Genomic DNA, 24,111 nt, shown 5'->3' with positions numbered 1-24,111 from the left:
CCCCTTTTCCCTCTGCCATCACCTGTACCATTTATTTGGCCTGGATGAGACTTCAGACAGTGTTTATTGAATTGAATTATGTTATCTTCCTTGCTATGTTAGTCATGTTGAAGATGTTCCATTCTATAATAATTTTTCTCATTCTATTTTTCTGTGCCTTATGGACTTTTTCAGTGAATACATATGTTTACATTAAAACACATACACACAAAGATGTTCATACCTATTATAGGAACACAAGCAAAGACCAGCATCTGAAGATAGGTGAGAAAAAAATAAATTTTTCTTTTGAATCTTCTGAAATGGGTCTGTTAGGGACTTTGCCAGTATACATTAGGATGATGAGCAGCTGCTTCTGAAAGGCTATCCTGGGCTGACCTCGGATTAAAATAAGTGGAGTATGTGGCTTGATGACAGTAATGAGCCATTGCTTTAGCAGCAAAGCTTTGCTCACAGAGCCTTATTTCTCTGTCTGCCTGATTTCTTTAAAGAACTGCTTTATTGTGTTTCTTGTCCTTCAGCGGAACGGAAGCCCCCCCTTTTCAACATGAATGCAATGAGTGCCTTATACCACATTGCCCAGAACGACTCCCCAACGCTACAGTCTAATGAATGGTAAGACTCTGCTCTCATTTTAAATCTCTAAGGGAATCACCACATGTACTTGGCACTTTCACTGAATCACATTTTAAATATCTGACCTAGAAACCATACATTCCTTCACCGTATGTGATAGTAACTGACAGTGGTGTTTTATAGATGTGAATTGGCTATGCACACACACACATTTTTACTTATTTTCTACCCTCAGTGTCACTTGTACTATGTTCTTAATGTGTGTGTAGGAACTGAAATTCTACAAGGAACATGCCTTGCTGTCTTCCTAATAAGTCTCAACTCTTAAATCCTGACAGTCTTGTATTGATCATCTCAGCTCTTACCACTTCTTGGCAGAGATGAAGTACCTTCTCTGATGCCATTATTTTTCCAGTTGTCATATCTTTTATTATATTATATTTAAGTATGTTGACACAGAATATACACTGTGTATTCAGAATTGTATCATTCCCTACAGAAAATTATAACATTTTGATAGCTGTTTGGGCCAGAAGAGTTATAGAATAAGGGAAGTTTTAAACAAGAGTGGACAACTTCTTTCCTCCTCCCAAGAGAAGGACGTTTTTCATCCAGAAACCATATTCCTAAATCCCTTCCCTTATGCTTCAAATTTTACTACCTGGTTATTGATGGTAGGTGATGGAGAAGTTACCAACCAGCCGTGAAGAACATAGGCTTGAGACTTACCAGAGTTGTCATCTTGGAAAGAAAAATATATGTAAAATTATTATATATATAAATATAATACTTTTCATTTTTTGACAGAAATTATGATTTGACCTTGCTTATATGTTAAGGTGTGTTTATGTGTTGACTAACTTGAAACTCTCCACATTCATTATCCAGATAATTAATTTTTAGATACCATAAACTTGAAAATGGTCCACTTCTCCTAATATTTTGTATATTTTATTAAAGATCTCTTAAAATGTAAATCTTTCCCTTGAATGAGAGTGTTCTAAGTACTCAGTGTATTCCACAGACCCTGATTTTATTTTCTTTCCATGTATTTGCACATACAGGACAGACTCCTTTCGGAGATTTGTTGATTACTGCTTGCAGAAAATACCTCAGGAAAGGCCAACGTCAGCGGAGCTATTAAGGGTAATTTTTCAAATTTATATTTGAGGAGGGGGATTTAAAGGCATGTTGTAGCGGAGTAGAGTACATCATTCCTGTGGCAGCTCATCATGACAAACTGGATTAGAACGTGCTGCCTTGTCATTTACCCAGAGATAATAGCTCGGCATAGAAATAGCAAGATTATCACAGCGGATGGTGCTATATATTCCATGTGGACAGTTTTTTCCTCCATATTTTCCATCTTCTCTTTTTTCCCCCCCTCCCTCTTTCTGCCTATGACAAGTATTTCTCTTTGCTCTGGTCACCATTGTGATGTTCCTATGACTAATATCTGCACCAACTTCAATACAGTGCTTCCAGGACAGTCTGCCAGTGGTTCACATGCCAACTCGGGGATTTTCAGTTAGGTTGTTGCCAAACCATCAAGCGGTGAAGATGTACAATAAGTACACAAAGCGTACTCTTACATCACATTACATCATACATGTCGGTGACAGGAGTGTCACATTAACTCCATTCATTTGACTTGAACATCGCATTTTGGGGCATCTCTTCATGTAACATTTTACTATAAACTTCATATGTAGGTTCCATTAATATCAGTCAAGTGTGTGGAGACTTTTACAATATAAATGTCTTTTATTTGGCATAAACTACTCCAGATTTATTTAACCTCTTTCTGTATACATATATATATTTTTTTAACTCTTTTTGTTGGTTGGTTTTAAGAAAAGCTCAGAAATATTATATTGACTAAATTTGAAAGCTAAAGACTGTCAGCTGCCTTTATAATTGAAGAGCACCTTGTCTAGATCATAAATTCTTGGTTTACATTTTCTTTTTCTGAGGACTTTGTAAACATTATTCTGTTCTCTGGCTTTAAGTATTCCTGAAGAGGTAGGTCTGAAGCCAGAGAGTTTTTCCACGGAAAATTAAGTTTTTTCTTCTTGTAAATAGCAGCTCACAGGAATATGGTGGCTGAAGCAACAAGGCAAAGGACTCTGTATAGTTCCCTTTGGTGTAGGGCCATCGTGTGTTCTAGACATGAACTCTACTCTACATGCCTCCATGACAGCTCCAGATTTCTGTAAGGAAAAATGACAACCAGAACAAAGCACCAGATAACCCAAGATAAAGTAATATCTTTATTACTTTGAAGTAGGTGAAAAAGTTTTTTAATTGGGGGATGGGGTAGAAAGCACTACCATAAAGGGAAAGAGATAATTTGGGGCTATATTAAAATTAAGGGGGAAAAGCACCTCAAAGAAGATAATATAAGATCCAAAGATGAATTTTAGGACCCAGACACCTGAAGGGTATAAAAAAACAAGCTGGCAGAGGTAAGAAAAGAAATGGAAGAGAAAAATTAAAACACAAAATCATAAACAACGAACTGATATAATGAACCAACCCACGTAGGATGTGTCCAGTGACAGAAAGTTGTAAGGAAATAAAGCAAAGTTAAATGCAAGAGGAAAAATTGTAAAGGTGATCATAATTAAGATGACACATGTGGAAGACAGGAAATCTAATATACAGCAGCCTGTTACTTCCAAAGAAGAAAGTGAAACACATATAGCAGAAGATAATTTAAGGATATACCTGAAGAAAACTTCATTGGAAATAAATGTTTGGACCTTTATTTGACTTGAGTTAGTCTTAATTTGATTTGGGGAGCCAAATGACATGAGCCCACAATTTATTTACTCAGCAGTTATTTACTGATGATCTATTACATGCCAAGCACTGTTCCAAGCACTAAACACACAAGTAAATATATGATATCAGTTCATAGTAAATTCTTTTTTTTTTTTTTTAAGATTTTATTTATTTATTTGACAGAGAGCGAGAGATCACAAGCAGGGGAAGCGACAGAAGGAGAGGGAGAAGCAGGCTCCCTGCTGAGCAGGGAGCCCGGGCATCATCCCAGGACCCTAGGATCATCCCCTGATCATCCCCTTCACCTACTGAGCCACCAGGGGCCTCCGTAATAAATAATTTTCTCTGCAGAAAAATAAAACAGGGACAGGGATGAAAAGTGATAGGACCTATCATTCCTTTTTTTTTTTTTTTCTTTTTAACTAAACTCTACCCACAGTGTGGGGCTCAAAATCACAATCCTGATATCAAGAGTTGCACATTCTCCCAAAAGAGCCATCCAGGTGCCCCAGGAGCTGGTGTTTTAGATGAGGAGTTAGGGAAGGCCTTTCTAGGAAGATGATTTTTAAGCAGAGCCCTGAAGACAGACACCATGGAACTGATCTTCTATAACCTGATGAAGTTCCTGAACTCCAGGGATAAAGAAAGATTCATACAAATAGGCTGGGGGGAAAAAAAGGTATTTTGGCATGGATTTTTGACCTAACTAAGGTGCTCTTTAGCTATACAGGCAGCTGACATTTTTAAGCCTCACAGATTTAGTCGATTTTTTTTTTCTAACAGCTTTTTAAAAAATTGCTCAATAGCAGAATCCAGTCAATCTAGTGATAAAACAAGAAAGAAAAAGAGAGAGAGAGGGAAGGAAGAAAGAATGAATTAGGAACTGAAGAAACTGTTAAAAGGACTGGCGTCAAACACCAAATTTAAATTGACACCCAAATTTTTATATATTTCTTTTGCTTGATTAAAGAGACTACATTCTTCATGTTGAATAGGTAGTACAAATTTCAAAAGAACAGTATGTAAAGTAAATCTCCTTCCTATTCTAGGACCCTCTGTAGAGTTAGCAACCACTGTTACCAATTTTGTGCATGTTTTTCTAGAAATGTTCTGTGTATATGGAAGTAAATATTGTGATTTATCTGTGCACCAATAGAAGCAAACTATAAACACTATTCTACCTTGATTATCTGTTTGCTTGTTTTCCTTAATAGTATGTTAGGCCTATTGTTTTATGTTTCTGCATGTAGAGCTACCTCATTCTTATAAGTGGATCCATAATATTTTCAGAATGACGGTACTTGTTTTAACCAACTTCTTTATGGTGTTTGCAGTCTTTTGCTGTTAGAAATGACTGCAGTGAGTTTCTGTATATGTGTCATTTTATACCTGTATATGGATATCTAAAGATTAAAATCCTGCAAGTGAAATTGCTAACCACAGGGAATATAGATTTTAAATTTAAACACATACAAAATCATCCTCCAGAAACATTGCACCAATTTATAGTCCCACTAACCAAGTATGAGAACCAATACTTTTTGAACTTGGCTCTCAGATCAGTGGAGAACTTACAGTTTTAATCTGTATTTCTTGTTATGAGTTAAGTTGAGTGTCTTTCGTAAGTTAAAAGCTTACTGGTTTCCCTTTTTTAAACTCTTTGTGATCTTCGCCCATTTGTCTGGTTGTTAGGGTTTTGTTTTTTTTTTTTTTTTCCCTTATTACTTTGTAGTAGATCTTGCAAGTATTTGTTCCCTATTTCTCTTTTTATGTTCTTTATGCTGGGCTTCTTTAGAGAGGTCATGCAAAAATTTGTTACAAAGAAGTCAACTTTTTCCCTCCCAGTTGGCTATCTTGTTCCCAAATATTTTTAGGTAATTCATCTTTTTTTCACATTTTCTTCCTGACATTTTAAAATGTCACCTTCACTTCGAATCCATTTAAATATAGAGTCAAGGTAAAATCATTGATATGGTTAAAGAGCAGAATGTAAGTGCTATAAATATTGACAATATAAAAATACTAATGTAACTAGAACAATCTAGGAGTAGGAAAGAAAGATAAGTATACTAATTTTCCTATTTTTTAGAGTAGATAGTCAATAATAATCCTTAAGTCGAAAGGCATAGCTTTAAAAAAAAGTAACTCCAATCTCTGTCATCTTTTTTCTTTTTCTCTTTGGTTAACTTTAGAGGATATTTTAAGATGTGGTAACTCTTGGCAAAGAAATTATAACTAAAGTTAAAGTTTACCTCTTTGTCATCTAATTCTGCTACATTTAAGTATACCTTAATTTAAAAGACTTTCTTAAAATTAGCATATGTAATATTTTCATTAAAATTATTTCTAGATATCCATTGTCCTGAGAGAGAATGTCCGAAATGATGTTCTTCTATTTAATAATACTTATTTCTGGATGGTGGAACTTGGGATGATTTACTTTTATGTATTTTCTTTATCATTTACATGTTTCAAGGAAATATATCTCAAGAACAATAAAACCATTATTTTCAAAGGATCTGGGAACCTATTAGTTGTAGGGGTTTCGAGAAAAATGGGCTTTGGAGAACAGGGAAGAGATGGGATTGCAGGCAGAAAGAACATAAGCAAAGGCATGTAGGTGTGAAACACATCGCATGATTTAAGAACTATCTAGAAAGTACTATATGCATTGGATGGGAAAACGGACTAGGAGTGACTAGATTCGAACCTAGAAATACAAGCATGAGCCTGGCTGTAAAAGGCCAGACTTCATCATGCAGGCATGTGTTTACAATGTTGAGTTTATCAGTTTTAAAAGGCTTGAACAGGTAAAGGTTTAATTATCTTGTACAATAAGAAACCCGGAGCACTGAGAAAGGAGATATTAATATAAGCAGTGCAGAACAATAAACAGCTCAACAATATCACCATGGATCCAAGCTCCTTCTGTCTGCCTACTTTATTATCTTCAGTATGTGGCTTTTATCTTCTTGGTCACAAAATGGCTGCTGCATCTCCAGGACTCAAGTCTTTATCCCAAGAGGGAAAAAGCAGGAAGATTTAAGATTTTATTTATTTATCTCGTCAGGTGCTTTGCCTTTTTACTTTAGAAAACAAAACTTTCCTCAGGGGCTTCTCCCTTTGTATCTTGTTCACCAAAACTCAGTCATACTGTTATCTGTAACTCCAAAAGAGGCTGGAGTTCAACCCTTTTTACTTTCTAGTACTTCAAATAGATGAAGGCAAGGAAAAGAGGTTGGAATGGGGGATAAATGGGACACCAGTGTCTGTCACAATGAGTGACACAATCAGATCTTTGTCTTAGACAACAGTGGTGGTAGACCACCAACAACAAACACCAAATGGGCAATGTGGGTTACAGGTAACTCTTCCACTGTTTGGCTGTGTAAATCACTTAATCTCTCCGTGCCTGAATTTCCATACCTTGAAAATAAAAGAATTTCTAAGAGCTGTTCCTGCTCTAAAATTCACTGATCCTAAGTTATAGCTTGAAGTTCTCTGAAAACTGGTTTGCTCTTATATAATCACAAGTACCAGAGGAGCAAAATAATTTACTTTCTCCCTTTCGGGCTCATCTGGAAATATGCAGGCTGCACTCACTTCCGGGAATAGTGTTTCATTTTCAGAAAGGACTCTGCAGAGGAAGAGATATTTTATAAAAGCAGGAGCAAAAGCCACAATTCCCCTGACAGCAAAGTCAGAGTGAAGAACCACAAGACAAGTACGTGTCCTCACAGTGGCCCTACTCCTCTTTTATAGCTGTCTAACTTAGGAAGAAATGAAATCCATTCCATCATCCAAGGCCTACCACATCATATCCCATTTTCCCAATATCTTCAAATTATAATTTCATGTAAGTGAATTTTCCACATAACAAAATTCTCCTTTAAAAAACAAAACTTCCTCCTCCCACTTTTGATCATTCTCCGCATAATCTTGTCAAAATACATGATCTACTTCTCTGCCTTCTTAAAGAAAGCATGATGAACATAATTTCATTTCTTGATGGCTCAGAAGCAATAGTGTTTCATCAACTCCTGGTGTATAAAAGGACAACATGAGAAGCATTTTCCTCTTTGCAAAACAGCCCACAAACCTTTGTTCATTTTTATGTGGTTGGTTGATAGGTGTGTTAGTCATGGACTGAGTGTCAAGGTGCCTAAGAAGTTTCAAAGGACAGTTCTTTTTACAACAAGTAACTCTAGTTCTATAGTTCTCCATCCTCTATTCTCCCACTTTTATTCCCTCTTTCTAAACTGATACAGGCTAAGAAACTATGAAACCAGAATATGTGTAAAGATCACTGATAATATTGAAAGTGAAGGCCTTAGAGCACCTGGGTGGCTCAGGCTCAGTGGGTTAAAGCCTCTGCCTTCGGCTCAGGTCATGATCACAGGGTCCTGAGATCAAGCCCCGCATCCGGCTCTCTGCTTAGCAGGGAGCCTGCTTCCTCCTCTCTCTCTCTCTCTCTCTCTCTCTCTGCATGCCTCTCTATGCCTACTTGTGATCTCTGTCAAATAAATAAATAAAATCTTAAAAAAAAAAAAGTGAAGGCCTTTTATACGAGGAAAAGTTTATGGACTTTGGGGCAGTTACTTTCACTCTTCAAAGGCCCTTTTCCCTTATTTCTGGTTGTACAGCTCTGTAGAGGCAAAATGAAATTGCCAGAATTATAACTTGTAAATAAATTGAATGGCTGCCATATTTTCAAGCATACACTGGGTATGACCACAAGAAAACAAAATATATACAAGTCTATTTCAACAGAGTGGATAGGAAGATTGAGGCAGATTATAACAATAACAATATATATATTGTTTTATATATACACATAAAACAATAATATCTATAACTCTGCATTGCTTCTACTTATTATATATCTATGTATTATATATATTCAAATCCTTGAGATTTGAAAGTTACAAGACTCTAAGCTACTAGTCATTATTAACTTATACATTAAAGTAAATCTCAAGAGTTCTCAAGTAAACTCTAGGATGAAGTCCACAAAATGGGGCTTGAGGAAGAAGAGAAGATCATAGTTACCTCTTTATAAGATTTATACAAAATGAGAGGCTATATGAAATGAGTCACAGCTTATTATTTCTGCAAAATCAATAGGCCTATTTTATGTGATTGCTTTTATAAATGTAAATCTTGCCCCCCAAAATCTGTTCTCACATTTTCAGTTTTTGTTTTTTTCTCCCCCCTCTATCAGCATGATTTTGTTCGACGAGACCGGCCACTCCGTGTCCTAATTGACCTCATACAGAGGACAAAAGATGCTGTCCGTGAATTAGATAACCTACAGTACCGAAAAATGAAAAAAATCCTTTTCCAAGAGACACGAAATGGACCCTTGAATGAGTCACAGGAGGATGAAGAGGTAGGTTCGGTTTATTTGGTAGGCACTGATGGAGTGCTTACTACATGGGAAAGTTCTGGACTGGGCACTATGAAAACCACTTTTGGCGATAAAAATGTAATTGATGCTTTGGGCCTCAAGAAACATGCAGAGTTGCAAAAGAAACATTCATAAAATAACTCTTATATAAGACAAAATATGAAAAATGCTTTTGAGGTGTGTCACCAGGCAGGGCTCCATAGAGGGGAGAAAATAAGCCTGCTGGGGGGGATTAGTGAAGTTTGTATGCAGGACATAATGTGGTGGTTTCTGAGAGACAGGTATAGGACATTTTAGGCCCAGGAAGATGCTGTGCCTTCAGAAGATTATCCTGGCAACAGAATATGTAGGAGTAGGAATATAGAGCCTAGAATGAATTACGACAGACTGGAATGTGTCACATTCTATGTAATAGTCCAGGCAAAAAGTAATAAGGACACTGTCATTGGGGATGGGGAGGAAAGGAACACTTTTGAGAACACTTTTGAGAAACACTGTAGAGGTAGATTTGATAATACAGTGTTTCTCATGGAAAGTCACAGTGACAGGTGAGGAGGAGTTTAAGGTGACTCTGAACATTTTAGTCACCTTCGTAAAAGGTGACTAGGGTACGTCAATACCAAGAATGGAGAAAAAGAATCAAGGAGAAATAGTAGGTGTAGAATGATTTCAGTTTGATGCCTGTTGAGTTTAATGGCATCATATGCTGCTGACAGTATACAGAAGGAGTTTTCAAAGGAGAAGTGACTTTCTGTCTCCTCATTCAAATAACTTAAGAAGAATTGGTCGAAGCAAGGGTAATGATAGTTGGGACACCTGAATGGTAATGTCTGGCAGTTGGCTGGAAAATTCAAACCCAGAACATAAGAAAGAAGTCTGGGTAAAGAATAGTTGGCTGGGGGTCAAGAGAATTAAAATGGTAATGAATCCGGAGTTGAATGCAGAATGGGAAGAGGGCCACGCCATATGAGGGACCCTAAGAAACATCACAGATGTTCAACAGTCTGCAACTTCAAGGACGGAGCAGCCAGTATTAGCAGATGCCCCAGAGAGGTCAAGTTAGACAAGGACTATAAAAAAAAAAAAAAAAAAAAAAAAAATTTAACTGAGTTTTACAAGCAGGGCGTTCTTGATGACCTTCGTAAAAGTAGCTTTACAGGAGTAGTTAGGATGAATAATAGATAACTGTAGGTTTGTCGAATAAATGGGAAGTGAGAAAGTAGAGACAGTGAAAGCTGGTTATTTTAAGATTCATAAATTTGGCTGAGAAGGAAAAAGGGACAAAGGGCAGTATGAAGAGAGGTCTGTAAGTATGGGTCAGGTCTCTTCATATTTATAGACAAAGTGGAAGAAGCCGGGCCAGAAGCATTGAAATTAGACGAGACAGATGTAGTTAGGTAGGATCTCAGGAAGTGCATGGGATAGGAGCAGGAATATAGAGCCTTGAACAAAAGAAAGGACTCCTCTTCCTCTAAAACTAGATAGAAAAGAGGAAAGGAATGAACAATGCATTTTATTTTACCTTTTTATATAAAAGAAAAAATTATCAATAATTATAAAAATGAAATTCAGAAAACTGAACTGGACTATAAATCTCTTGATTGCACATATACAAATGATCCCTTTTAATTGGGAAAATAAATCTGTTAAAAATATAATTTATTATCTACCATTTTAAATTACCCATATTACCTATGCCAGTGATTCCTTAGAGTGCCATGGCTAAGTAACAATTCATTAAAGTTATATACAATACAGTATGGTTCTTGGAAAATAGGATTTTCTAAACTAAGTTGCCTTAATTAAATTATTTAATCTTAAATCAAAAGATATCCCACTGTGATGGGTAAATGACATATTCTGATTATTTTACCACTTCTCAGATAGTAGTCTTTGGACTAGCAGTGATGAATACCAGTATTATTTAACAGATATATTTAATAAGATTACAGAGGTAAGCATGATAGAATTGCTTGAGGGAGGCAGAATTTAATTACCTGTCCAGGACAGTAGAATTAATATCCCTGCTTAGACATGAAGTTACTCAATAATGATTTGCAAAGGAACATATTCCTTGTCAAATCTCTGAAAACTCTTTTAACTCTATTTCAGTTTCAAACGACTGCTGCCCTATTTGTAAATATCCCAGATGTTACCTGTTCAGTTGCCTACAATCTTTCTCTAGCACCTTAATGTTCCTGAAAGTCTCTTACAAACCTGGCCCGATTTCTGCTTACGAATAGCAATACAATAATATAATAGTTGCATATGATGGGGGAAAGCCCTAGGATAGCAGCATTTGGAGCCTTATGACCCATGTCCAGAATGGCCCCTGAGGAAGGCAGGGAAGTGAATTTGAGATGTCTGAAAATGGTGGGGGAGTAGTAGAGTCACTACATAAAAAGTTTATCTTTGCAGATTTGGCAGAAAAGCAACTTGGCACTGCAGAATTGAGTGTGCTTAATAGCTCAGTCAATGGATTGGCACTTTACCTCCAGTCATCTTTTTTAACCCCCATGCCCCATTTTTATAGGACAGCGAACATGGAACCAGCCTGATCAGGGAAATGGACAGCCTGGGCAGCAACCATTCCATCCCAAGCATGTCTGTGAGCACAGGCAGCCAGAGCAGCAGTGTGAACAGCATGCCAGAGGTCATGGATGAGAACAGCTCTGAACCTGTTATGATGCACGATGACGAAAGCACCGTAAATTCCAGTTCCTCTGTTGTGCCCAAGAAGGTAGGTTCCCGGTATCCTTCGCAGCTCTAGGCTTTATCATTGTAGTGAAGCCAGATCAGGCTACTTGGCATCCAGACTTTTCAGTGGTGACTTTCTACAACTGCAGTATGGGACTAAACCTAGCACTTGATAGTTCTCTTGTGTAAAAAGATAACAAAAGACTACGTAAAGCTGTAGCTCGGCTTGTTTCTTCATCTTCCTTTCCTGGTGCTCTACCATTATCAGTAAATAAAAATAAAAATAAATAAATCTGTAAATCTCCAAGTCAAAAAAATTGATAAAATCCTCTCTAAACCATAACTTTAATACTGTAATCTTAACAGCTTCCTGAATATAACCCATGGAGAAGCATGCTCTCAGAGGTATGTTTCTTAATGTATAAGAAGCAGTTTCTACTCTTTTCTGTTGCTCTTAGATTTATTTCTAATTCTAAAACTAGCTCTGTCAGCTTAAATATTCTGACTTTTGAAGGAATGGTTCTGTGTTTTATTTTTACTTTGGTTTTCCAATTAAAGATCCTTCTGGGGCGCTTGGGTGGCACAGTTGGTTAAGAGTCGAACAACAGTTTTAGCTCAGGTCCTGATCTCATCGTCATGGGATCGAGCCCTGCATCCAGCTCTGTGCTCAGTGCAGAGCCTGCTTAAGACTCTCTCCTTTTCCCTGCTCCCGCCACCCCCCATCTCTCAAATAAGTACATCTTACAAAAAAAAAAAAAAAATCCTCCTTTCATACAGGCCTATCATGGTTCATAAGTTGAAGTACTTCATGAAAAAATGAAAAAAAAAAAAGTCTTACAGTTTCTTGCAGAGCACTTTCTATAAGATGAGTATTATATCTTTTAAAAAAAAATTTTTTTTTTAAAAGGGGCACCTGGGGGCACCTGGGTAGCTCAGTGGGTTAAGCTTCTGCCTTCAGCTCAGTCATGATCCCAGGGTCCTGGGATTGAGCCCCATATCAGGCTCTCTGCTCAGCCGGGAGCCTGCTTCCCCTTCTCTCTCTGCCTGCCCCTCTGCCTACCTGTGATCTCTGTCTGTCAAATAAATAAATAAAATCTTAAAAAAATAAAAATAAAAAGGGGCGCCTGGGTGGCTCAGGGGGTTAAGCCTCTGCCTTTGGCTCAGGTTATGATCCCAGGACCCTGGGATCGAGCTCCACATCAGGCTCTCTGCGCAGTAGGGAGCCTGCTTCCCCCTTTCTCTCTGCCTTCTTCTCTGTCTACTTGTGATCTCTCTCTCTCTGTCAAATAAATAAATAAAATCTTTTTAAAAATTAAAAAAAAAAGATGAGTATTATACAGAATTACCAATAATTCTTTGGAAGAAGTCCCAAAAATGTTTTGAGTGACTTTAGGTAAGTGGTCCATAGTATAGAATTATATGAAAGAATCTGTTTTTCATTTTCCTTGTATGGTATATATGTACTTATTTTAATAAATGCCAATGATTACATTCTAATTTAAATGATAGAGTATATTTAAGAATTTTTTTTCACTTAGACGTCAATTGGTGCATTTTCCTTGCGATGAAAAGGAAATTGAACAGGTAAGGATGAAGGGCAGAAGAAAATATATTGGTCCCTGGTCATAAGTAGAAGAAGGATACACATTTATTTTCTGAACAGATTAACTTACTCATTTATTTAGCAAAAATTGGTGAGGACTTCTACCATGTGCCAGGAACTATAGCAGGCCTTGTGGATATCTAGGAAATAAAACACATGTAGTGCTTTCATGAAATTTATCTTTGGGGGAGATTAAGAAAATAATTGTACAGGTAACTATACCATTTGATTCTGAAACGTATGCTCTGGGTAAAAGGAGGATTTAATCTATCAGGGAGTAGTGGAAAGCCTACCCAGTGATGTAACGTGTAAGCTAAAACTTCACAGATAAGTAGAAGTTAACTAACCTGGGGTGAGGGATGGGGATGAGTCAGAAAACAAGTGCAAAGGCCCAGACAAAGAACTTTGTATGTTCAAGGAAGAGGGAAAAGGTCAGAGAAGTTAGACCTTGGTGAGCAGTGTGAAGAGTGAATCGAGTGCAGAAAAACAACAAGGACCAAATTATCAGAAAGTCATGGAAGCCTTCTGAGGAAAGGAGTTGTATTCTACAGATGCAGAAATCTGCTAGGAGTTCAGCAGTGGCAACCGGCTTCTTTAAACATGGGCAGGTGTTCCTATATTTGAAAGGTAGAAAAGAAAGTTTTGTTGGACTCTCTTTTTGGAAGGAGCTATTGTGGATGCTGACAAATCTGGCTCTTTCCTTTACCTCTGGAGTTCCATGGGTATAGGGATCAAAAGAAAAGGAATTCCACTGGATCTTTTTACTCCAGGAACCCTCAAATGAGAACAGAATTAGAAGAAAGAGAAGGCACAGTCAACAAAGAGAAGGAAAACTCTAGTCTTGAATTTTAATTCTGATTGTGGTGTGTGATGGCCAGACCTGTCTTGTTGTAATACAGGTTTTTCAATACTTTTTTCTCTTGTGTGGTATCATCTTTTAAGAATAGATGTTAATTTGTGGAGCACCTGGGTCACACAGTTGGTCAAGCAGCTGACTCTTGGTTTCACCTCAGCTCATGATCTCAAGGTGTGAGATCCAACCCTGCATCGAACCCCCTCATCAGGCTCCCCACTCAGCACTTAAGTTTCTCTCTCTCTCTGCCCCTTCCCACCCACGTTCTCTCTCTCTCTCTCTCTCTCTAAAATAAAATAAATCCTTTTTTAAAAAAAATAACAGATATTAATTTATATTCTAAAATAGATGGTTGTATTTGATCCATACAAAATGGTTGTCAGGAAGAATTGAAGTTATATAATGTATTTCTATTTTATTATGAAATAAATATATAGAGGAAATGTGATGAAAGAAAATTGAAAAACACTTGTGAATAAAACTGGCTGAATTAAGTGAACTGAAAATACAAGCAGGCTAACCAAAAGCAACCCACAGAATGGGACAAAATATTTGCAGATCATATTTCCATATCTAATATTTGCATATCTAATAAGGGATTGATATCCAGAATAGAGAGAGAGCTCCTAAAACTCAAGAACCAAAAAACAACCAACCCAAATTGAAAATGAGCAAAGGACTTGAATAGACATTTCTCCAAAGAAGATAAGCTCCAATAAGCTCATGAGGAGATGCTCAATAGCATTAATAATTAAGGAAATGCAAATGAGAACTATAATAAGATACCACCTTATGCCCATTAGGATGACTAGACAAGAGTTGGCAAGGATGTGGAAAAATTGGAACCCTTGTGCACTGTCGATAGGAATGTAAAATGGTATAGCTGCTGCGGCAAACAATAGGTAGTTCCTCAAAGAATTAAAAATAGAATTACCACATGACCCACAATTCCACTTCTGGGTATTTGCCCCCCAAAACTGAAAGTAGGGTCTCAAGGAAATATTTGTACAACTGTGTTCATAACAGCATTATTTATAATAGCTAAATTTTGGGAGCAACCCAAATGTCCATTGATGGATGAATGGATAAACAAAATATGGTATACATACAATGGAATATTATTCAGCCTTAAAAAGGTAAAGAAATTCTGACATACACTACAACATGGGTGAACCATGACATTATACTATGTGAAATATACCAGTAACAAAAAGATAAATGCTGTATGATTCCACTTTTATGAGGTATTTAGAGTAACTAAAATCATAGAGACAAAAAAGTAGCATGGTGGCTGCCAGAGGCTGGGGGGTGGGATGAAATGGAGCGTGGTTTAATGGGGACACGTTTCAGTTTTACAAGATGAAAGAATTACGGGGAGGATGGGGGCGATGATTGCACAACATTAGAAGACTATTTAATAGGCCTGAACTGTATACTTAAAAATAATTAAGATGATTAATTTAGATATATTTCACCACAGTAAAAAAGGGGGAAAGTATAAGGAGGCAATAAAAATAGAATATGTTAGATGTGAAAACTGAATATTAATTATATCTCTTCATGAAACCCATTTAAATCTTATACCTGGGCTTATAAATCTATCATTTTAAACACAACAGAAATATAAAAATTATTCAGAAACTTTATATGTGTTGGTATGCTTGACTTCCTAAAAGTTTTCCACTTGGGAACATAAATGAAATAGGATCTTAAGCTCTCGGTAGAATATTTTATATAATGGATCATAGGAATGAGGAAACTAGTTTATAGTTCTGTATGCCACTGTTAGTGTTATTTTACTTTAGGCAAGTCACAAAAAGCTCTCTGGGCCTTGGTTTCTTCATCTGTAAAATTAGGAGTTCTGTATGGCTTCAGAGATCCCTTCCAGCTCCTAAATTCTGTGTTTCTGTTCCTGTAATCTTTAGAGAAGCAGATCTCTGCTGTGACTTTCAAGGTGTCTTATAGCGAGGTGCCTTAGGAACAAGCCTCATCCACACCTCCTCCAGGATAAGGCAGGCTTTTAGCTCTTACATTTTGTGTTTGGATTTCACTTAAGATTTCACTTAAAAAGGGGGGGATTTTTTCTAAAAGCCAGTCTTCTGATCAGTCCCTCCTTCTTCATGCAGATGGCATAGCTGAGATACTGTATTACATGTAGGTACAGGTAACATTTAAGTCACATGTTGGGTTCTCTGGGAAGCAGAGCTGAAACAGTTTCAAGCAGCAGTCTGTTTCATAGGAGTTTCTTTTGGGGTCAACACCTGTGGAAGAGAGAAGGAAGGAGCATCGGGTAGAGGGCAAAGCTGAAGTGAGATAGCAGACCTAACATCAGCTTCAGCCAACTCCTAAGGGAGCTATGGGGCTAAAATGACCCTTCAGATTTGTCCAAACTGAGTAAGAAGGGCTGGGACTTGTTACCCTCAGCCAGACCAGTCATTGAATATGAGCAACCTGGGAAGGGTATGAATTGATCCAGGCTGCTCTCTCTAGCCAAGGCCACCCCAAAATGGACTTCCAGCCATTCTGACTGCCAGGATTCTAGTAGCAAGTCTTCTTAGAGGCAAAGATTTAGGTGGTGCATTTCTGAGTCTATCATAATTTGTGACCACAAAGTTTATATTTGAAAGAAAGCAATCAATATTGTTTTATAAAACATTTACCAGTTTTGCATGGGTCTGTGACCAGAATCTTATTTATCACTAAATTATCATACTACAACCAATGTTCTACCCATTATCTCATTAACCTATTTTATTTTCTTTTTAATACTTATTACCATCTAATATTATATTATATATTAATTTGTTTATCTATTATTTCATTTGTAGAATGTAAATTTCATTAAGGCAGAGACTATGCCTGCCTTGTTCCACACTACATCGTAACACCTAGAACAGTCAGAGGCAGTCAGTAAAAAACTATGGAATGAATGAATGGAAACACGAACAAAAAAACACAAGGAATGAATTAATTGCCAGAGGCTAAACATCATGCTATTTTGGTTCATTGAACATATGGATTAAAAGGGTTAAATAATTTTTAGTATTGTCTTTATGGTTTAAAAGACTTAAATAGCATTTCTTCAATGATTATGCTCCAGACACTAAGAACATGCTTAATAAATACCAAGATATAAGAATAAGAGTGGGGCATTTTTTGGTCCCCCCGTCTTGATTGGTACAATCAAGCAGACATTATCCTAAATTAGTGAAACCATAGATATGAAACCAATTACCTTCTTATATAGGAAGTGAACTTATTTTTAAAGTCCATGTGCAAGTAGTAAGAGTGTGACTTGCAATTAACTGCTCCACATCCAGAATAAAGAAGCCCTGATTTTAATGGGACAGTTCTATCACAGAGCAAGCCCCAAAACTGTGAAGTGGGATACTGAAAATTTTCCTTTGCCATCAGAATTTCAGATTACTTCTTTTTCTCCAGTCCTTTCTTCTATTCTGTTCTTTCCCAGGCCCTGAAGGGACCCTAATCTAATCTCCCTTTTGGGTAAAAATGACTTGGTAAGTCTAAAAGTGTATTTGGACAAAATAAACTTCAAGCACTTTTCCCCTTGCTAATGTTGCCATATTGCTTTTTCCAGTAACAGTAATATCATCATATGTCTAGACTGTTAGCTCCTCAAGAACATCTCTTTTCCTACCACCCAGCACAGTGCCTGCCACATAGCAAGCACTCAATAAATGTTTTATGAACTAAAATGAAGGTGAACTTATATAGGACACAACTCTACATATGCCTCAATTCTCGTTTTTTTCCCAAATGACTCCAGAGCAAACTCCTAATCCAGATTAGGTTTTTTGCGGCTACCTAGCTTACTTCTGAGCCTCTGCTCTACTCCTTAAAATCGCTGTGGATATAGTAGCAGCAAACAGATTCTAATAGTGATCCAACCACCAAAGTCTGATGTTTTAATCTGCCAGTGAAAAGGTACACTTTTGTTTTGCTTAAGTCTAAGGTCAGTTATCTTTGCCTGCTGCTGCCTTCTATTAATATAGATCATAAGACTTTAATATATGAAAGTGTTTGTTAATCAATTCGTTATTTTAGGTATGCCTAATGAACTTTAGTCATCATGGCCCCCTTTTAGAGATTATTTTAAAAAACCATCCTATCCTAACTTTTAAAGCTTTATTTGGTCTTTTTCCTATTAGTCAGTGTTCTCCACCCCACCCCCTCACCCCCACAGCTCCTTCTTTAAGAAAAAAACGGCTTTCACCATTTTTGTGGGAGGGAAAAAAAAAAAAGAAAAGATGTCCTTGAGGGGATAGGATGTTCTAGTTTAATTTTCACTTGCTTCAGTGGCCTTTTCTATTATTTTTGTTGAAGAGAGGGGCGGGTTCTTTGACTCTTCAACTCAAATTTGGCAAAGTAAAAGTAAATTAACATACGAAGACAATGTTTCTCAAACAGAGTAGTCATAAAAACCACCTGTCTATAGTAGTGTCTTTATCCCCTGCATTCCAGTCCTTTTTTCTCCCAAGTAGCTCCCCTCCCCAGTAAAGATCGCCTTGTCCATCCTTTCCCCTCCTCTAGCCCCAGCTTTCAATAGCAACAACTGCTTATGCAGTAATTTAGTAATTTTGAAATGAACAAAACCAAAAGAGAGGTGGTGGGTTTGTTGATTCCCTTCTCCACAGCATAAAAAGTTTGGGAATCTATGAAAAGGCTTCTTATCATCTGATAAAAGCCATTTTTAGATCTTCTTCCTGCCCCCTAAAATAAAGGTGTACCTGTGTGTCACAACTTTATGACTTTCTCAGAGTACAGAGTAGCAGGTTTTTATGAAATAGAAATTTGAACTCTCTTAAATAATAAAAGAGAAAATTTCATTTTCCCAGAATCTTCTTGAATTTCTTTATTCAACAAACATTTAATGAATGCCTACTAAGTATCAAGCACTAGGTGGGTGCTAGGGAGACAGATTTTCTAAACCTTATTTACTGTTTTCAGAAAGCTCACGGTCTCTTGCACAGACACACAAGTAAGTATGTGATAGTATAATAAAGATACACCCAAAGTATAACAGTGTCCAGACGAGTCGTTTCCAGGGATAATTTCAAGTGAATCTGGAAACTCTGAACAAGCAGCTACACTATGAATCTTAATTTCACATTCTTAATAAATAGCTACTTAATAAATGGCTACTTAATAAATAGAGAAAAACTTTTAAATAGAAGTAAAGCTTCCTGTTCAGTGTATAATAGTAAAGTTTGTGATTCAAGCTTTATGTACTCAAGCATATTGTATAAAAGCTCAGCTCTTCGTGCTAAAGATTTGACTGAAATTATGACAGCTTCTTTTCTTTTTAATCTGAAAAAACTTTTTACAGTGAAAGAACGTTATAAATTTACTGGTTAACATAGATTTACTTAAAACTGGTTCTCAACAATATGGGTATTTGAAAGAGCTACTTTGTTTATTCCCAGATGATAATGTTTTAAAGATAAATTATAGACAACACCTACATTTTGTCTTAGTAAAGTAGAACATGATATTTGTTCTTAAAAAAAAGATTTAATTTTTAAGTAATCTCTACCCCCAGTGTGGGGTTCAAACTTACAACCCCAAGATCAAGAATCGCATGCTCTGTCAAGTCAGCCATGCACCCCAATACTTGATCTTAATCTTCTAAAATCATTCTTCAACATCAAAGATGTTGGCCCTCACATTATTTGCAGATAATATGCATCAGTACCTAACTGCATAAAATAGAAAATTGTCCCTTTCCATTATTAGTCTTAAAATGTGTGCAGTTCAGAAATTGTGGGAGCCAGGTGTGGTGCTCGTTTTGAAAGGGACTGCTATTTGAAGTGGCAGTATAGCCAACAGACAATATACCCCGTAAAGTTGATAGTTTAATTTGCTTGTACTTCTCAAGTCACATTTCCCTCATTTTAAAATTGCATCTTTGGGGATGCCTGGTTGGCTCAGTTAGTTGGACGACTGCCTTCGGCTCAGGTCATGATCCCGGAGTCCCGGGATCAAGTCCCACATCAGGCTCCCCAGCTCCATGGAGAGTCTGCTTCTTCCTCTGACCTTCTCTTCTCTCCTGCTCTCTCTCACTGTCTCTCTCTCAAATAAATAAATAAAATCTTTAAAAAAAATAAAATAAAATAAAATTGCATCATTGTTTATCTTCAGAATTTTAAACTCATTTTGATGAAATGGAATTGAATATTTTAAAAATCATTTTCCTGTGCATTTGAAATGGGTGTCTACTGTTAGACTAAAATTTTACCTCATTTTGTGGTCTCTCACATAATATTTGAAGACCTTTAGTGTGGGGATAGGTTATGAAGTTGCTGTGGAAAACTAAGAATTCTTTCATAAAATGAAAAGAATTTTAAGCTAGAGTAAAGAATGATACGATTAACATTATGTACTATACCTGAAGTAGATTTAAATTTTGGACCTATTGTTCAGATTAGCTTTTAAAGTAGTATTATTTTTGTCCAAGGGGATGGGGAAAAAATAATAAAATAGCATTATTTTTAAAATATACCTTAGTGAGATATTGAATGAGCTGTGTGTTAACTAAAATCACTATGATTTTGAATATTAACTTTTCTGGTGCATTCCAATATTCTTGGTTTAAAAATTTAGCAAATATAATGTGACTTTTAATTTGCTAAGCAAGACCTAGCCTATAAGTGCTAATTTATATCTGAGAGAAAACACACTAATAATACTAAAATTATATGTATTTGCACATGAATGTGTTTCACTTTATTCTGTTGAGTAAACCGTAAAGATTCTAGTGTTACTAGTTATTTTTCTAAATCAAGTTCTTACAGTGTGAATCTGAGCTACTACCTCTCAGTCAGTATACTTAATGTTAGCTAATTAATAATCACCAAACTTTGAATTCTTAAGGCCTCCTATAAAACCACAGGACCTTACCTAGTCTATCTCATCTGATTGCTGCCATTTAGAAGCTTCTTGTTTTTCTGGTACCTTAATATTAGAAGTGATCAGTTTCGGAGAGGGGCACCTGGTTGGCTCAGTGAGTTAATTAAGCATCTGCCTTCTGCTCAGGTCATGATATCAGGGTCCTGGGATTGAGCCCTACATCAGGTTCCCTGCTTAGTGGGGAGTCTGCTTCTCCTTCTCCCTCTGCCCTCCCCAGTCATGTTCTCACTCACCCTGCTCTCTCTCACTCTCTCAAATAAATAAAAATTAAAAATCTTTTTAAAAAATCAATTTTGGAGATAAATGTAACTTATTAATAAATATCCAGTAATGTCAATGGCAGTAGATCCCATTGCCTTGCTCTCAAGAACCTTAAACCTAGCGCATAAGTCCTAGTCCCATACCTGATCTTTGTTCTATAAAATAAAAGGTTAGATTTCCAGGGAAATAATATAGAAGTTTCTTTGGGCCATCAAGGTTGTTTTTGGTTGTTTTTTTGGTTTTTTGTTTTTTTTAATAATCTCAAAAATACGGGTTGAGGTACGTTTTTAACCTGTGGTACTATCTAGTAGAACTGATTGTTGCAGTGGTGGAAACAATCTATACCTGCACTGTTCAGTATGGTAACCATAGCTAATGACTACCTTAAAACATAACAGGTACAACATGGGAACTGAATTTTACATTTTATTTAATTTAAGTATCCATGTGGCTACTGACTATCATATAAGACAGTACAGCAATAGAATATCCTTGAATTTGACATATATGTCCTCAATGGCATTAAAGGTCCCTTCATTATTTAAAAACAAAATAGACCTCAATATAGTAAATTTTAAAAGATCTCTAAATATAGATGTAATGGTAGATACCTGCCTAACATTCTGGAGCATTCTAAATTTATAAGTGAAAAAAGAAAATCAGCCCAGTGGTAAATTTAATCTTGGCTCTTGACTTCTACCTAAAAACCTGGATATAAAATTTAATTTCCCTCAAGAATATCTGTGTCTTGACTTTAACAAATTTTAGATGATATAATTAAATTTTGTGTTTATAAACCTCTTCAATTTTTGTTTTCTGTTGAAAGAGCAAGGAATTATTTTAAAAATTTTTTTCAGATAGTCATAGACAAAATGCAAAACTGACTTGTCACAAATGGTTTCTCCTAAAACCCTAGGGCAATACAGGAATTAATTTCTCCTTCCCCATCCTGAACATGTACTATTTAAAAATCCCCCATGGTTGTACATGTTTTTGAGCTATTATTATGGTATCTTTTTTTCTGAAGGGTTAAGAGCTACTTACTGACTGACCACTCCATCTTTTATAGAGAAAAGCATCACCCTTTGAAAGCATTTTCCCCTTTAAAACTCATTTAAATTGCATTTAAGAAACATCCATTATTACCCTTCCAGGGAATGTTATTTTTCACTGGGCGTTACAACAAGATTAATCATCTCTGCCTATCAAGAGGCACAGATTTGATTAAATCAGCCAAGGACATTAAATCCCAGCCTTACTCACTCTAGTGACCATAGCAAGACTGAGTTGAGGAAGAATTTGTGAAAGTATCATTTGGTTAAAATTGCATGCCTGTCTCTTTAAATCTAAAAAAAAATCCTTTCAGAAGCTGTAGAGAGAAGGTGCTAGAACTGTGTACGATCATGACTGGAAAGCAGGATCCCTCAGTGACTGCCGAATCTTCCCAGCACAAGATAGAGAGGCAGTTCAGCACAAGCCTACACTGGTTCTAGGCAGAACGATGATCCTACCGAACAGATCTCAAATAAAATTAAATTGAGAAAGCAGATCTTTCAAGGGAATGAGGCGGAGGCTCGCTTTTATGTTAAAAGCAACCAGCATCCTCCTTGCTAGACATGGACATGACATTTTTAAAGGAATTATTTGGTTACAGCGTTTTAAGCAAACTGTTCTAAGGAGTCTGTACATTGCATTGTTTTTTCTATTCTTTTTTTCTTTTGCATATATGTAATTCTGGAGGTAAAGAAAAAGCCTGCCAGGGATTCAGAAGGCATCCCACTAGCGATCAGCTGACATTCCTAACTGAAGGCTGCAATGTGTTGCTTATTCATTTTGTACCGTGGGAGCTGCGGGGACTAGCAGAGAGCTAAACTATGCATTTCAAACAGCAGTGCTTGTGCAGAAAGAGGGGTGAGAGAGAGGCAGCCGGCGAGGAAAGAGCACAGCTGGACTTTCTCCTTGTTTTTATCCATTTCTGCAGGATCATGTATTCATAAGGGATGAGGCGGGCCACGGCGATCCCAGGCCTGAGCCGCGGCCTACCCAGTCAGTTCAGAGCCAGGCCCTCCACTACCGGAACAGAGAGCGCTTTGCCACGATCAAATCAGCATCTTTGGTAAGCAAACACCCCTCTACCCACCTTCCCTTCCTTCCCCTCCTCCCCATCTGGCAGCCTCTCGCCCTCCCTGAGCCTCTCTCGGCTTCATGGATGGGAGGAAAGGAGTCAAGAATGTTTTCTCCCTCCTAATAATTTTATTCATTTTAGAAAAAAATCTGTTGGCATGGCAACCTGATCTCAGATATTTTAGCATTGTCTACGGCATGGAAAAAAAAAAAAAAACCTTTGTGTGTGTGTGTGTGTGTGTGTGTGTATTTATATATGCTGTATGTGCAAAATAAAAGGCCTTTAAGATGAAGTTGCTAACCTATCCAATTTTTTTAAAGCTATTTGTCTTTTCATTGAAATAACAATGCTAAAAAAATTTTTAAAGGTATTTGATGTATGTGTGTGTAGGGCACTGTGCTTTTTTTTTGTATAGGTGCTTGTGTGTTTGTAATGTATACACACATATCAAAAGATAAAACACAATTTTTAAAAATATATCACTGCTAGCTAATATATGTAATTGTAGAAAATAAGATACTAGCTTCCTAGGGATGAATTGCTGGTTCGTTCTGGTTCATTCATTTATTTATTGCAACAATGGTAGTGGCTGCACTTCCCCATTTAACCCCTGAAGAATTTCCTGGCACCAATAAAGCAAGAGGGGCTTTGTAGGAGAGGATATGGATGATTGTGGAAGAAAAGATACTGTAGGATCCTTCAGCATTTTTACTATTGCAAATGTGATTGCTGGATGCCCTTGTAGTAGCAAAAGGGGTGTGTGCTGGAAGAGTTAGTTTTCATGCCTCCTCCCCTTGGCCCCCCACGCGTGCGCGTGCGCGCTCACATACTCACACACACACACACACTCACATCGTTTCATCTTTGGCACTCTAAAC

The 24,111-nt window shown here is 36.9% G+C and overlaps 1 protein-coding gene across 2 annotated transcripts in view; it reads left to right on the top strand.

Annotated features, from left to right (window-relative positions):
• The window catches only part of TAOK3 (TAO kinase 3), a 182,679-nt gene that overhangs the window by 125,709 nt on the left and 32,859 nt on the right, over window positions 1–24,111 (top strand). For both annotated transcript variants that reach the window (XM_004753331.3, XM_004753332.3), the window contains exons 10-14: window positions 522–615; window positions 1,641–1,722; window positions 8,582–8,749; window positions 11,301–11,507; window positions 23,090–23,224. In XM_004753331.3, the coding sequence (XP_004753388.1) occupies window positions 522–615; window positions 1,641–1,722; window positions 8,582–8,749; window positions 11,301–11,507; window positions 23,090–23,224 (686 nt within the window). The remainder of the gene's footprint in view (window positions 1–521; window positions 616–1,640; window positions 1,723–8,581; window positions 8,750–11,300; window positions 11,508–23,089; window positions 23,225–24,111) is intronic.

Source organism: Mustela putorius, unplaced genomic scaffold, assembly GCF_011764305.1.
Source record: "Mustela putorius furo isolate JIRA1106 unplaced genomic scaffold, ASM1176430v1.1 tig00537248_pilon_pilon_pilon, whole genome shotgun sequence".
In the NCBI taxonomy this organism is placed as follows: Eukaryota; Metazoa; Chordata; class Mammalia; order Carnivora; family Mustelidae; genus Mustela; species Mustela putorius.
The sequence above is the reverse complement of the archived record's forward strand: the minus strand, read 5'-3'. Positions and strand labels throughout refer to the sequence as shown.